The sequence below is a fragment of the Urtica dioica genome, chromosome 2 (assembly GCF_054948205.1).
Source record: "Urtica dioica subsp. dioica isolate 48M chromosome 2, U.dioica_male_clone48M_v1_H2, whole genome shotgun sequence".
NCBI classification, from domain to species: Eukaryota; Viridiplantae; Streptophyta; class Magnoliopsida; order Rosales; family Urticaceae; genus Urtica; species Urtica dioica.
The window spans coordinates 39859273-39874755 of NC_142757.1; the positions used below are offsets into that span (position 1 = coordinate 39859273).

Below are 15483 nucleotides of genomic sequence, written 5' to 3' on the forward strand. Positions count from 1 at the left end.
GAGATTAGAATCTCTGAAAAACAAGTTAGCATATCAGTTTTGTAACAAAAATTTGCCCTGCTCTATTTGTCCTCTAGCTAAGCAACGTAGGCTACCTTTTATTTCCAATAATCATGTTTCTCCTGGTATCTTTGATCTTGTTCACTGTGACATTTGGGGTCCTTATTATGTTATCTCTCATTCTGGATACAGATTTTTCTTAACTCTTGTTGATGATCACAGTCGTTTTTGCTGGATTTACCTATTGAGAAACAAGTCTGATGTTCATACTATTTTGCCTCGTTTTTGTGCTTTTATATCAAATCAGTTTTCCACTACCATTAAACAATTCCGGTCTGACAATGCAAAGGAACTCATTTTTGCTGATTATGTTTCAAAACAAGGGATTATGCATCAGTTTTCTTGTGTAGAGACTCCACAACAGAATTCTGTTGTGGAGAGGAAACACCAACATCTTCTTAATGTTGCTCGATCTCTTTATTTTCAATCTCAGATTCCTATTGCATATTGGACTGAATGTGTTCTCACTGCTGTTCACTTGATCAATAGAACTCCTAGCCCTCTTCTCTATCATAAATGTCCATATGAAGTTCTGTTTAATGATGAGGTTGATTACAGTAATTTGCGTGTCTTTGGCTGTTTGACCTTTGCTTCTACTCTCAAAGCTCACAGGACTAAGTTTCAACCACGTGCACAAAAATGCGTTTTCATTGGTTATCCTCCTGGTGTAAAGGGTTATAAGCTTTTAGATCTTGTCACACGAGAGATCTTCATATCCCGTGATGTTGTGTTTCATGAAAATCTATTTCCTTTTCATGATATCACCCTTAACTATAACACTTATGATCCCTTTCCTGATCTAGTGTTGCCACGGACTAACATCTCTCCTTCAGATCAATTTGAAGACATTAACCCTATACCTCAACCAACCAGCTACCAGAGTTCCTACTGTGGAGAATGCTATTTCTTCACCACGTCTAGACACTAACGAGACTAACTTGGATCACACGCAAACTCTGCCAGATGAGACTGTCAGACGTTCAACTCGACCAAGAATGCCGCCTCAGGGACTATCATTGCAACCTCCTGAACTCTTCTACAGGTGTACACTTTCCTAGCCCTCATTCCTTATCTCAGGTTTTATCTTATGATAACCTCTCTAGCAATTTTCAGACCTATGTTTTATCTGTGACTGAACTTTATGAACCTCAATATTATCATCAAGCTTGCAAACACCCCAATTGGGTTCAAGCTATGAATGAGGAATTGTCAGCCATGGCAGATAACAAAACTTGGTCTGTTGTACCTTTGCCATCAAATAAGAAATCTATTGGTTGTAGATGGATATACACCAATAAGTTTCTATCTGATGGATCTCTTGCTAGGCACAAGGCACGTTTAGTTGCCAAAGGTTACACTAAAAAAAAGGGTGTGGATTTTACTGAGACTTTTTCTCCTGTAGCCAAGTTGGTGACTGTTAAAACTCTTCTTGCCTTAGCAGCTTCACATTCCTAGTTTCTTAATCAATTAGATATCAATAATGCTTTTCTTAATGGTGAGCTTTTTGAGGAAGTGTATATGGATTTGCCTCCGGGGTATTTGAATCAGGGGGAGCTTCCAAATGATGGAGTCAAACGCGTGTGCAAGCTGCACAAATCCATTTATGGATTGAAACAGGCTTATAGACAATGGAACATTACCTTCACTAATGCCATTGTTTCTGCAGGTTTCACACAGTCAAAGAGTGATTATTCACTTTTTACTCGAGGGAGTGACTCTTCTTTCATTGCTGTCCTTCTTTATGTAGATGATATTATCTTAGCCAGCCCTAATAGCTCCTTGATCTCTGATATCAAAATTTTTTTACAATCTCAATTCAAGCTTAAGGACTTAGGTCCCCTTAAATATTTTCTTGGCATTGAGATTGCTCGATCTGCAAAGGGTATTGTTCTCAATCAAAGGCAGTATGCTTTGCAGCTCTTAGAGGATTATGGTTTCCTGGATTCAAAACCCATTTCTACTCCCATGAATCCAATACATAACCTTAACTCTACTGATGGTGTTCCTTTATCTGATCCTACACACTATAGAAGCCTCATTGGAAGATTGTTATATTTTGACTATATCTCGTCCGGACATTACATACTCGGTCAATGCCTTAAGCCAGTTTTTACAGGCTCCTTGTGATTCACACTTACAGGCTGCTCACCATCTACTCAGGTACATTAAGGGTACTCCGGGTCTAGGTCTGTTTTATTCAGCAACTTCTTCAACACAGCTACGGGGATTCTCGGATGCTGATTGGGCCACGTGCAGTGACACAAGGAGATCCGTTACAGGGTATTGCGTTTTCCTTGGAGATGCCCTCATCTCCTGGAAGTCAAAGAAGCAGACTACAGTTTCAAGATCGTCAGCTGAGTCAGAGTATCGAGCCCTTGCCACTACTACAAGTGAACTCCTCTGGCTCACACAACTTCTACACGATCTGAAGGTTGTGTTGACGAGTCCGATAGTGTTGTTCTGCGACAACCAAGCAGCTTCTCACATTGCCTCAAATCCCTCGTTCCATGAACGGACGAAACACAGAGATTGATCTCTACTTTGCTCGTGAGCATTTGCAGCGCGGAGATTTGAAGCTGCTTCCTGTCAGAACTCATCATCAATTGGCAGACGTTTTTACTAAACCTCTGCCGGCTCCTAGCTTGAATTCCGTCATGTCCAAGATGTTCCTCAAGAATATTTATCGTCCATCTTGAGGGGGAGTATTGAGACAAAGGATTCAGCATAGCTTACCTTTAACATCGCTTATGCATTCTCAGTTCTGATTACTTGTAGTCTAAGTAATTGTGGAACGGGTTTGTTTTTAAGTGGTTTATTGGCTTTATTAGTTTACGGTTTTATCCTCACTTATTTCGTTTGAGTGAGGACAGTTTGGTCTTTTATTGCGACTGATACCTTTAAATACTTTTGTTGTCAGCATTTTCATTCAATTTAATTGATTCAGTTTTTCCCAATTCTTCGTCCTGTTCTTTTCATTTTCTCTGGAATTTGGACGTAAAAATTTTCAGTACGAGATTTTGAGCACGACAATGATTTATGTCGGATTATTCGTATCAGGTAAATAAAATCGATGGAGCTGTAAATAGAAAGCGTGTGAGAGCGTCACCCTCTTTATCTTTATTTTTTTCATTTATAGGGTTTAATTTCCTTGGTTGTGGATTTATCATACCGCCGATTTAGCAGTTATGCACTGATAATCATCAAGCAATTGAATTTATGTAGTCTTCAATGTGGTAATTGCCAGTTTTATGACTTTGAGTGATTATTTTACATTTTATGTGTACACATTTTGATATACATTTGACAGTGATTGCTAACTTTACCAATATTCTCGATTCCGCTTATGAGCTCGATGTTTTCTTCCCTTATAAACAGTCATGAAGCTTTCTGTTAAACCTTATTTGTTTGCCAAGATATACCAACTTGACTAAAATTGGTTACTTTAACATTGTAGCTCTACCCTCCAATTTCTTAGGCTCCGTTTGGATCCCGGAAAAATAAGAAGGAAATGAGAATGGAAATCTCTCCTATTTTACTTAGGTTGTTTGGATTGAGGAAAATATGGTAGAAAAAAAATATGATGGAAAATGCGAGAGAAAATGTATAACTAAAATGAGGATTTCATTTTCCTTCCAAAATCAAATGGAAAATGAGAATCTCTCCACATTTATCTATGAGGGGATCACATTTGTCTAGGGTAAAAATGTAAAATTTTTTAAAAATGGGAAAAAAATGTAAATAAAAAAATTTAAGGGGGGCTGATTAAAAAAATCATGGTAAAAATGAATTTTTTTTTAAAAATGGGTCAAAAGTGTAAATTTTTTAGGGTCAAAATGTAAAACTTTTTAAAAATGGGCAAAATATGTAAATAAAAAAATTTAGGGGGGCTAATTAAAAAAAATCATGGTAAAAATGAAATTTTTTAAAAAAAATGGGTCAAAAGTGTAAATTTTTTAGGGTAAAAATGTAAAACTTTTTAAAAATGGGCAAAAAATATTAATAAAAAAAATTTAGGGGGCTATAATTAAAAAAAATCATGGTAAAAATGAAATTTTTTTAAAAAATGGGTCAAAAGTGTAAATATTTTAGGGTAAAAAATGTAAATAAAAAAATTTTGAGGGGGAGGGGGCTAGAGCCCACCCTGGACTTGAGTTAGCTCCGTCCCTAGTCTCATCGTTACTTTCCCGTCAATTTTCTCTCATATTTTCTATGACTTTCAAACACAATTAGAATTTTAACTTTTTCTATTATTTTATCTTACATTTTCATTTTCTCTATTAATTATTTTCACTTTCTCTCTTATTTTTCGGGTTCCAAACGGAGCCTTAATGTTTCACGAAAATAGTGAGAAACTTATGAATTCACTTTATCTAGAGCTTATCTTATTTGCTAGTGTATGTCACTTTATCTAGACCTTACTTTATCCAATTTGTACTAGGTTGGAGTTTTATTTTTTAATAGCTTTAGACGAGTTCTACCATGTTTTCGTAGAATTATGCCTCTTAGATTATCGTTTTTGTAATCATTGTGTTTAATTATTATTCGCCAATTTTGATATCAATGCTCAGCGTATAGACGATTCGATCCTTTTTTTTATTTTTTTTTTATTTTCTCTTTATTTCATATGTCATATATTACTAATTGAGTACTTAAAGCCATCTAAATTTAGAGTTTTACTAAATAGTAAACTTTTTATAAATTTTAAGTAAATAGAAATTATGATGACGTAGTATTATTTGGACTTTTTAACATTTTATTTATACTCTTGGAGTCTATTGGCGTAGCATGAACTCTGGTTGCGTTGTAAATGGCTCGTTGATGAATTACATAAATTAAGTATTAACAAAATCTAGCATCCGATGTATATGTATAGGGTAATTAATAATGTTTATTATTCACCAAATTAAAATAAACATGAAACTGATGGTTAATAATATATTATTGTATAAGCATACAATGGCTATTAATATTTACCATTCGTAAAATTAAAAATATAAATGAAATTGATTCTAAATTTGATTACATGAATTCAGCTATAAAATAGGTCATTCACACAATGATTAACAACGGAACGACAAAGAGGTTCATAAAAACTAAGAAAATTAGGTCACAAGCTTAGACAACATGACATATAATATATTAGCAAACAGTCGTTGGAATTAAAATCCTCTGATTTAAATTTTTTGAGAAAAGCGACGGTTCCGAATCGCATAATTATAAATTCTAGGCCTGTACATCGGGTTGGGTTATTCGAGTTTGTACATTTCATGAATCCGACCCGAAATCTTCGGTTTGTCATTTTTTATAACCCAACTCAAACCGTTTATGGTATTTAAACCAAACCAACCCGAATCGATATTAATCGGGTCGGTTTGGTTTGATTTATTTGGGGTGGTTTAAGTCGGGTTGTTCGGGTTAATTTGTCACAACAAAGGTACAAAATAGAATCGTTGAATCAAATTCATAAAAAAACCATGCAAATACTAATAATAAATAAATTATGTCTTATTTCAAATTTCACACTCCATAAAAATCTAGACCTCGTGAAAAATTTGTAAAATAAAAAAAAATGAGTTGTTGAAACTAATATAAGTAACTCTTTATGATCATATTGAGTCTACTTATATTATCTATTCGTCAACTGTCGTGAGCATAAAGATACACATACAAAATAATTAATTAATTTAAAAATGCATTTATAATTTTATTTTAAAACCATAAAGCATATGGTGTATTTTTTTTATTTTACCTTGATAACATTTTATATTTTTTTAGAAATTTTTATTTTATTTTAACGGGATCGGGTTGGTTTGGTTCAACCTAATCTCACGACGATCAAAAACCAAACCAACCCGAAACACTTGCGGGTTGAGTTGGTTTCAACTCAAAATTTTTCGGGTTGTAATGGGACGGGTTAGAAAAGAGTGTGGTTTGGTTTGGGTGATCGGGTTGTTTGGTTTGTTGGTTCTCATGAACACCCCTAATAAATCCCCCTAAAAAAGAGATTAATCACTTATAAATCTCAACAATTATTAAATAAATTTTTCATAATTTATACCGGTGCGTGCGTGGTCTAAGATTAATTTTCCTTGTCGAAGAATCTTATAATTTCAACATCTCTTTTGCTTTTTAGAAAGTAATTGCAGTTGCATGGGTTTAGCTCAGTATCCGTCATTTCAACGGAGAATAATCAATAGCGAAAGGAAAGTATATCATATGTACAACGAAAGTCTATGGCTTGGACCATACATACTATTATTTTTTCTATTAAGAATTTGTGGATATCAAAGTTTCATATTCTGCTCCAATATCCATATCCAATATAATATTTTGTCCCTTTGCACATTTTTATTTATTATTATTATTATTTTTTGCAGTGCATATTTATGTGATTCACCTATATGTTGTACTTGTGATTGTGAATCAAAGATATGTTTAACAATTTACTATCTATGTAAAATATCACCCACTTACGTAAAAGAACATCTATCCCTAGCTAGGATCACTATTTTGCTATTAGTTTTTGCATTTAATTTTTTAGATTTCCTTTTCTTACTCTAGCTGATTTTTTATATTAGACTAAAGTTTGAATTGACCACGGTGTAGATGTTTTTACCCGTGACCACCAATATAATATATCTATTATATAAAGATATTGTCTTTCAAATTTACCTACGGATATATATACTCTTACACATCAAAGTATTAATTTATTACCTATCAAATTTATATAACCTTACACAATACTTCAAAAGAGGAATTTTTATGCTTTTTATGTTGTTTGTATTCAATGGCTGCGTTTGGTTCGATTAAAAAGCCCTGATTTTGATTTTAGAAAAAAACTAAACTACTTATCTAGTGTTTGGCAAAACTGTTTTTACAAAAAATTTCAAAAGCGATTTTAGATTTTGTACATGAGATGAAAAAACTAGGATTTTTAGTTTTTAGAAAAAGTGTTTTTAAGTTTGGTATATAACTTACTGTAATATCCTCGTACAAAATATTATTTATATATATGTATATAAATAAGCATATTAATAATTATTATTTAATTATTAACAACATGTCTATTTTAGTCTTTTTAGTATAATATATTTATTTTGCCAAACGCTAAATCAGTTTTTGTTACCAGCAACAACTATTTTATAAACAGTTTACCAAATACCTTGTCAGTTTTTGAAAAAAACAATCTAAAAACACTTTTTTTAAAAATAAAGCTATGTCAAACGGGGTCATTATTACCAATATCAAATTAAACAAGTTCAATATATACATATATATATATATATATATATGTGTGTGTGTGTGTGTGTGTGTGTGTGTGTGTGTGTGTGTGTGTGTAAATTGTTTTTCATTTACATGTACTATTCGATACTCACGCGTGTGTATGTGTGTGTGTAGCAAGTGATTTATCTGTAGATCAAGGGTCGCGGCGGTAACAACTAACAACAATTCAAAACTTTATATTGGACTATAATATTGTTAAAGGTTATATTTTTAGAAATTATGTAAGACCCTAAAAAATGATGTATATATTGTTAGAAAATAATAATTAAAATATATGCGGGACTACAAAAACATAGACAATTTTCTAAATAAATTACTATAATACTATAAACATATAAAAACAACAAATTTAGACAAAATTATGGAGATACATACAAAATTATGGAGAACAAAATGAAATTTAAATAAAACAAAATAATATAGTAGAGATAACTCGTTGTGATTGTAAGACCTCGATAGCGAGATCAATTATTTCCACAAAGACTAAACACCAAATTACCAAAGCTATTATATTCCCGTAAGAGACTGAAATTTTGTTCTCAGTGAATGAAACAGCTTACTAGAGTACAAAAAATTCGAAGGAATCGCATTGTTCTCATTATTTTTGTCACACATTTTTATCATTGAATTTAAATTCTTCTCATCAAGGGAGCAAGGTGGGGTTCTTGGCATTTGCATTGTTGGTTTTGATTTCGACTTATACCAGTTTTGATGTTTGTTCGCAAAACTATATTATAAATACTATTTAATTATGTTTGAGATTAAATTATGTAGTTACCATATTATTGAAACTTGATGTCAAACGAAATAGAGGTAGAATATATATATATATATATATATATATATATATGTATATATTTAAAGATAAAGCTCACTTATTTTTTAATGGCTTTGGTTTGTCTCTAAAGTTATATGTTTTCTTTCAAAGATTTCATGCACTCACCTGTAGCTAGGGCCAAACTAATTTTCTTTTACTTATATTAAGGTTTAAAAAAAGAGAAACTTTCTTTTCAAAAGAAATTCCTAAAAATCATCAACACTTACTTTTTTTTAATGCTGTTAATGGTTAAAGTCTTATGTATCTTTGTCTCAAAGGCAATTATATTTGGTTGTAAGATATCGTTTTCCTTAAAACATTAATACCACACAAATACGATTAGGAGCTTGTCTTAATAATTTATAAAGCTTAACAAGAGCTCAGATATCAACGAGTACTAATACCTTGCCTTCACAGAAGCTTCCTTTAATAATGATGTAACAAAACAGCATTCAAATCACAAATTCCAAACATACTTTCTTTTTCAAAAGCCAAGCACATATGGCAGTTCAAATTAGCTTTATATCCTTACCTAAATTTAAAGGTGCAATGGCAAAGGAAGTCACCAAACGAACTACACTCTCCTAGACATAAATGAGTAACTTTATGCAGAGAAAAATGTCAGAGACTTTGGCATATTATCTTTCTTTCCTTTTCGTAGATGTAATTAAGAACATAATATGGTTTTAAGGATGCAGAGAATGATAGAACAGAAGAATCAAATAAAAAGTCCACAAGTGGGACTTGACTAGATACTATAAAGGACATACTAATGTTAGTGCATGCAAAAACGACTATAATATTAATTAATTGAAATCACTAAGCCTTTTTTATAATCCAAAATACTACTAAAGCTTGATGCTTGACTACATGCACGGATAGGAATTTTTTCTCCAAATGGGTAAGCAAAGTGAGATCAAATTATATCCTTTTTACAGTCCCCCTTTTGTTCGTTTGTATATATATCCCATCTTTCTTACGTCTTTATCTCTCATACGCCTTTATATTCTCTTGTTCCTTTTCCCTTTTTTCCCCTCATCCTTTTGTCATAAAGCCTTAAAAGCATGTGAATTGAAAGGCCTAGGCATGAAAATTAGAGAAGCTCCAAAGTCGTTTGGTAAATGAATTAATAAATAATACAAAAATAAAACACTAAATAAAAATTCAAAGTGCTCTAATACAATTACCAAGGAATAATGATCACTTCCATATACTTTAATATGATATATTTAAAGGCCTCTCCCTCTCTTTTTCGCTCGGTGCCAAAAACACACAAAAGCAATTAGATTTCATATATTTACGTAGGAATATATTATATGTTGATTTGGATCTCACAGCTTAAATTTATAGGAAGGACTTGTTTTTTCTTTTTTTTTCCCACCCCTTTTTTTTCTTTTGTTGCCTTCTGTCTTTCTTGTCTCCTTGTCTTTCTTTAGTTCCCCTTTAACTTTTTCTTTCTTCTCTGTTTCTTCTTTTTTATTTCCATTTTTTTCCCTTTCTTTTCTTTTAATTTTTCTTTCTTTCTCATATGGGGTTACCCGATTCTCATCGCTTCCCAACTCCATGACCCTTCTCGTGAGACATCATTATATTTAATGAATACAAAAATTAGTTGTAAAAACCTAGCACATAATTTTTCAAATAAATTATTGTCAAAGTGCCCTTCCCAAAGTGAACTCCAAATTTGGCCTCTTGGGGCTACTCATCTCTGTTGGCGAGCTTTCATCTGATGATACTCTATCATAACTTAAGCACTTTGGATCCATGTCCTTCTGAAATTAAATTAATATAAAATTTATTAGTTAGGTGTATATCTTATGTCAATTGTATTGAAATCACGAAACACATAAGAAAAGAAGGACAAATATGGTAAGAGAGCTTTAACATGAAATAAGTATGTAAATTCTATGTGGGGTATGGGAATCAGAGGACATTTGACTCGCCAGGGAATTAAAAGAATACCTATCATATTAAACGTATAACATATTAATTTTTATAATTGTAATTGATGTTTCATGAATAAACATTATATACGTACACTATATGTGTAGCATGGTAAAACAGATGTTCTAGTTCTAGCACGCATTTTTACATGGCAAGTTGTATTTTCACCTAGAATTAACAATTTTAACCTCTAGCTTGTGAAGTAGTATTACATCAGCATCTGAACCTCTGCCCCTTTTCCCCTCTTTATAAAATTGAAATTTCCCTAAGTTGATCAAGAATATTGCCAGGATAAATGAGAACGTACTTTTTCTTTTCTTCATTCACATATATGTATATTTTTAGAGAACATATATTATTCGCGAACCAACATTCTAGGGTTATATATACATAGGCACAAAACTTTTGAATAATATTGGTACCTCATGATCAAGAGATGCTATATTTCCACCTGAAGAATCCTTTTGTTTGCCATGCAACCAAGTTTCCCTGCCATAAACAAAACATATTGAGGGAATATTTTCCATGAGTGGATACCATGCAGAGAGAAGAAAAGAAAGCTAACACTGAGAAAAAAAGAGGTCTATCTTTTACTCTCTCTTTGTTTATATAGTCTCAAGCTACAAACTTTTATAACATTTTGAGCTGATTGAAATAAAGGTAAAAAAATAATAATACCCACCATCTCCCATGTGATTTTCTCATTACCCAATACAAAATCAAAACACGTATACAAGGACGTTTTAAAGGGAAAACAGCTTTGAGACAAAGATGATTTCCACTAATGGGTCCGTATCATCGATCTCCTATATCATCATTTCTTGATGTATATATAGCTTTGAGACTAAGTTTTGATATTCCTTGTAGGACCCATTTTGTACATAAAAAAAGTATTAGGTTTGTGAAATTATAACCCCTTGAACCTTTGGCCCCACAAAATCCAAAGGAATGAGATAGATATCTCTATTTTTTAGGTGGATTTGGTCGAATGGGGATTCTCATCTTGGAATTGTAGAAATTTTGTTGGATTTCTTACTTTTCTTTTTCGCCCACTCGGGAGAGATTATAATTACCCCATCATGAATTTTACAGTGACATACGTGCTCTATGTGGTGTGTGTGTGTTCATGAAAGTTCAGTGGCTAGACAAAACGAAGAACGCCATGCACGGGAATCGTTCTCTTCTTTTTGTGATCTTCTTACACAAAACTATGTCTTTATCTATGCTTAGGTGTATGTGAGTGAAAGAGAGAGAAAACAAATAAGTATAGACAAAGTACGTAATGAGGCATTTCACACATTTGAAATGATTACATTAACGTAATTAAAGGTCTCAAATTCCATCATGGTTAGAGTTAAACAAACATTCCTTTTTGTTCTTTTTTCTTTATCATTTTTGCCAAGACAAAGTTTCTATAGTTTAATATACATTCATGTTACGTACAAAAGTAGGTAAAGCTGAAATTTAAAGGAAAAGAATAAAAAGAAAACTACTAAAACAAACATGATGATGTATATGAGTATAACGTACATTTTTGTATTGCAATATGTAAAGGTGAACAACTAATATAGACTAGAGTTGAGATGACTATTCATTCATATAAATTCAGATACTGAACATCTATGAAATCAAATTCTAAACAAAACCATGAGTTTTATAATACAATGTGTTGTTTAGGTTTATCCTCTCTCCCCTTATTAAGTCAAACCCTAAACCTATTTAAATATTTTCCCAACAAATTAGGACGTATATAGAGATAATATATGAGAAGTATTTTAAAAGGAAAAACAAAATGGCGTACGAGTCATGTAATTTAAAATATTAAAATTACCGAATGACACTGATCTTACGAAAAACAAAATATTAGAAATGATTTTATATATTCACCTGGAAGAATTGCTCCAAAGTCCAGAATAATCCTTGTCTTGATTAATAGATCTTCCTTGCTGACCAGATACTGATTGTTCGGACCTTCTTGTGTTACTACTGTTTTGAATGTCAAGCAATAGATCTTCAGTGGTATCTCCAGAGGAACCATTTTCGTTATAAGGGTCTGATTGTCCTGAGGCGAACAAAGAAGAAAGAAGAACAACCAAACATTTAATATCTACTTTAGGTTAGGTCTAATAACTATAATACCAAACATATAAACAATATTACAATATAAAATATTAACCTGAAGAAGCTGCTGCTCTATCTGTGGTCTTGACCGTTCGATACATCTGAAATTAAGTTTAGGGTGTATGAGTGTATCATTATATAAACCTGATTAAATTGTGTAGTAAAACTAAGAAGAGTAAATATGAGTTCTTCTGATGTGATACACAGAAAAGGAAAATGTAAAATTCAAAAGCAGTCTAGGACACTTCGTACGGTTTTCTTTTGTATATTTAAATTTTAAAATATATATATATATATATATATATATATATATATATATATATATATCAAGTACATTAAAGAAACTAAAGCATTTATGTGTAGACATGTATGTATGCAATGTAATGTATGTACATTATGCAAATGCATAGATATCTGTGTATTGGTATACATGCATTGAGATTAGGTTAACCATGGTTAATATTTATATACCATCGTAGTGGTCACGGTAACCAATCTGATCATCATGAAGATATCATTGTGAAATGATAATGTTCTGTACTTGCTTTTTCTTATTTTCGTTTTCTTTTTTCTTCGCTCTCTGACTCTAAATGTGAAAAGGAAAGAGAATATATATATATATATATATATATATAAATATAATTTGTTAATAGAGTGTGTCGGAGTGAGAGTCTGTCTCGGCTGGGTAGGACGACTCACATAGTTTTGAATTTCCTCTTGGGCTTTGTCTTATTTGTTTTCCCTGAAATCGATAACATATATTTACTCTTCCTTTCGAAAACTCGTTTAGTATAAAATCATTTCCTTTTATTTTCTAACTCTGGGTGGTACTGCGGTTCATTCTTCCAAGCAAAAAGCTGTTTATTAGCTTGCAGAAACAGAAGCCATCAGATCTATGTATCTATATCTTCTGTTAAGAAGTAAACATAACTAATTATTGTTTAATCAGGATTTGTCCGAGAGAAAAAAGAGGAGAGAGAACACTTTGGAGTTGGACCTCTATTCATAATGTGAAGAAGGATAGAAGATTAGCAAAACAAAAAAAAAAGGCTGTCTAATTTTGTTACCATATATATATATATATTATTTTTATTACGAGAAATTGTAAAAAAAAAAAAAAAAAAAAATTAAGCGACCCTAGCTAAGACGTAGACTTTGATAAAAATGAATAATTAGCTAGGACTGTAATTCTCTTACCTGTAAATGAGATTTAACATGTGCGAGAGTCAGATCTTTGACATCCATTAGCTCGAGAACTGACTTTGGTGTAGCCCCTTAAAATAAAAATGTGAAGATAAGTCAATTTTAGTACAACAATGATATAGTATATTAACAAACCCCAAAATCATAATTAGGTTAAATATATATACTTACTTTCATGGCCGCCAAGAAGCTCGACGGCGTGAACGAAGCGGGCGTGGAGCGTGGTGGTCCAGCGCATCCTCGGCGCTCTCATGCTGCGCTTGGCCGGGAATCTCGAGAGAAACCTCGATCTCATCAAGCCCTGGTGGTTGTGGAATTGGGCCGGGCTCGCCGGAGAATGGTGCTCCACCGGCGCTGAGATTCCCTGGTGGTTCTGGTACACCGGGATTCCCCGGATGGGTCGCAAGAACCCCAGCTCTTGGCTCAGCCCTTGTTGCTGTTGGTGGTGAAACGACGCCGCGTTTTGGTAGAAAACCTGTTGTTGTTGTTGTTGTCGTTGTTGGGTGAGAGGGAAAGAAGAAGCGATGGTGTTTTGGAAGTGTTGGTGGTGGCGGTGATTGATGAAGCCGGTTGTGTTGTTGGGGTTGGAGAGAGAGAGCTCGAAGGCGTTGCTTGTTGCGTTGTTGTTGTCGTTGTTATTGTTATTATTATTGTAGTGGTGGTGATCAAGCTTGGAAGCCATTGAAGAGGATATGGAGTTTCTTGAGTCCAAAGCTCTCCTCCAAAACCCCAAATCCATGACCTCTTCTTCGGCAGCGGAGCTTGTTCTTCTCCAAGTGGATGAGGGTTTTGGATTCGGAGGGCTGATTTGGAGAGACAAGTCCGGTTGAGCCGGAAATAGCTCCATATCTGTCTCTATATATATGTATGTAGTGTTGCAATCACTATATATATATTTGTACGTGTAGTGATAGTGCTGCTGAAAGGAGAGAAGCTCTTTTCTTTCTATCCCAAGTGATAATTAAGCTGCTTTCTTCAAAACCTTGCTGTTCTTGCTCTTGTGCTTGTTCTTATATTTCTTTTGTGAGATGGTATGAAGATGAATAGGTTTTTGTGTGAATTTCGACGAATTAAAGGGCTATATGAATTCAGGCGGGGATTGTTTTTTTTGTGTTTATGATCAGATGGGGGTTTTGATGATCAATTTTGGGGAGTAGTTGCAGATTTTTAGATTGTGAAGAGAGAGAGAGAGAGAGAGAGAGAGAGAGAGAGAGAGAGAGAGTGAAAAAGGAGAGAAAGAAATTACAAGGTATGAAGTGAATGGTTGTTTCTTTTGTGTGAAGTATATGTGAGAAAATGACACTTGAGGAGCTATGAGAGAGAGAGAGAGAGAGAGTTTTTGTTATTTTAATTTTATTTTGGGTGGACGTGGGGTGTAGTATACTAGGGTAAGAAAGGAAGAAAAAAGATAGAGAGAGGTATAGAAAGATTAAAAAAAAAAAAAATAAAGGTGAATAATTTTGGGACTTTTTTTTCTTTGGCTAAAAAATTATTTAAGAGTTGATTCTTTTTATTACATCTCTTCTTTTTAGCTTTCTTTTTTCTCAGGAGAAAAAGGAAAGAATTATTATTATTTTGAAAAATCTACTTTAATTAACGTGTGGGTTTGTCCCTCAGCAAACACACACTAAAACCTTTCTAACCCACACACACACGCTCTATCAACATAAACCTTTATTTGGGTTTTACCCTTTACTTTACAAACCCTAATACGCTTTCTTTACCATTGTATTAAAACAAAATTATTCCATCATTAAGCACTAATTTCAACTCTCTAGAGAGCTCAGTTTAATTTTGTCTCTAATAGTATGCACTCATTACCATCATCTCCGGGGAAAATGATTATTTTTTTCAAATTCCACAATTCTCTTTTGTTAGTGCAATTTGAAGCTGAAAATATACCTTCAAAGGGAAATAATGACAAAAACTGGACCCATTATTTAAAAAAAAAATCATTTTATATAGTATTGTACCCATAAATTTGATATATAACCCCACGAAATAGTAGATTTTGCAATTTAGTCAATTTTTTTTTGTGTAAGTTTTTAGTA

General features: G+C 32.9%; 1 protein-coding gene across 1 annotated transcript; it reads right to left on the reverse strand.

Annotated features, from left to right (window-relative positions):
* Nucleotides 1-9734: 9734 nt before the first annotated feature.
* LOC149404710 (putative transcription factor KAN2) lies at nucleotides 9735-14707 on the reverse strand. The gene is made up of 6 exons (XM_089604906.1): nucleotides 13604-14707; nucleotides 13427-13503; nucleotides 12285-12330; nucleotides 11996-12170; nucleotides 10531-10597; nucleotides 9735-9936 (listed from the first exon to the last, which is right to left on the reverse strand). Exons 1-6 carry the CDS (start codon nucleotides 14277-14279, stop codon nucleotides 9817-9819), a joined length of 1161 nt encoding a protein of 386 aa, XP_089461032.1. The 5' UTR covers nucleotides 14280-14707; the 3' UTR covers nucleotides 9735-9816.
* Between the last annotated feature and the right edge of the window lie 776 nt (nucleotides 14708-15483).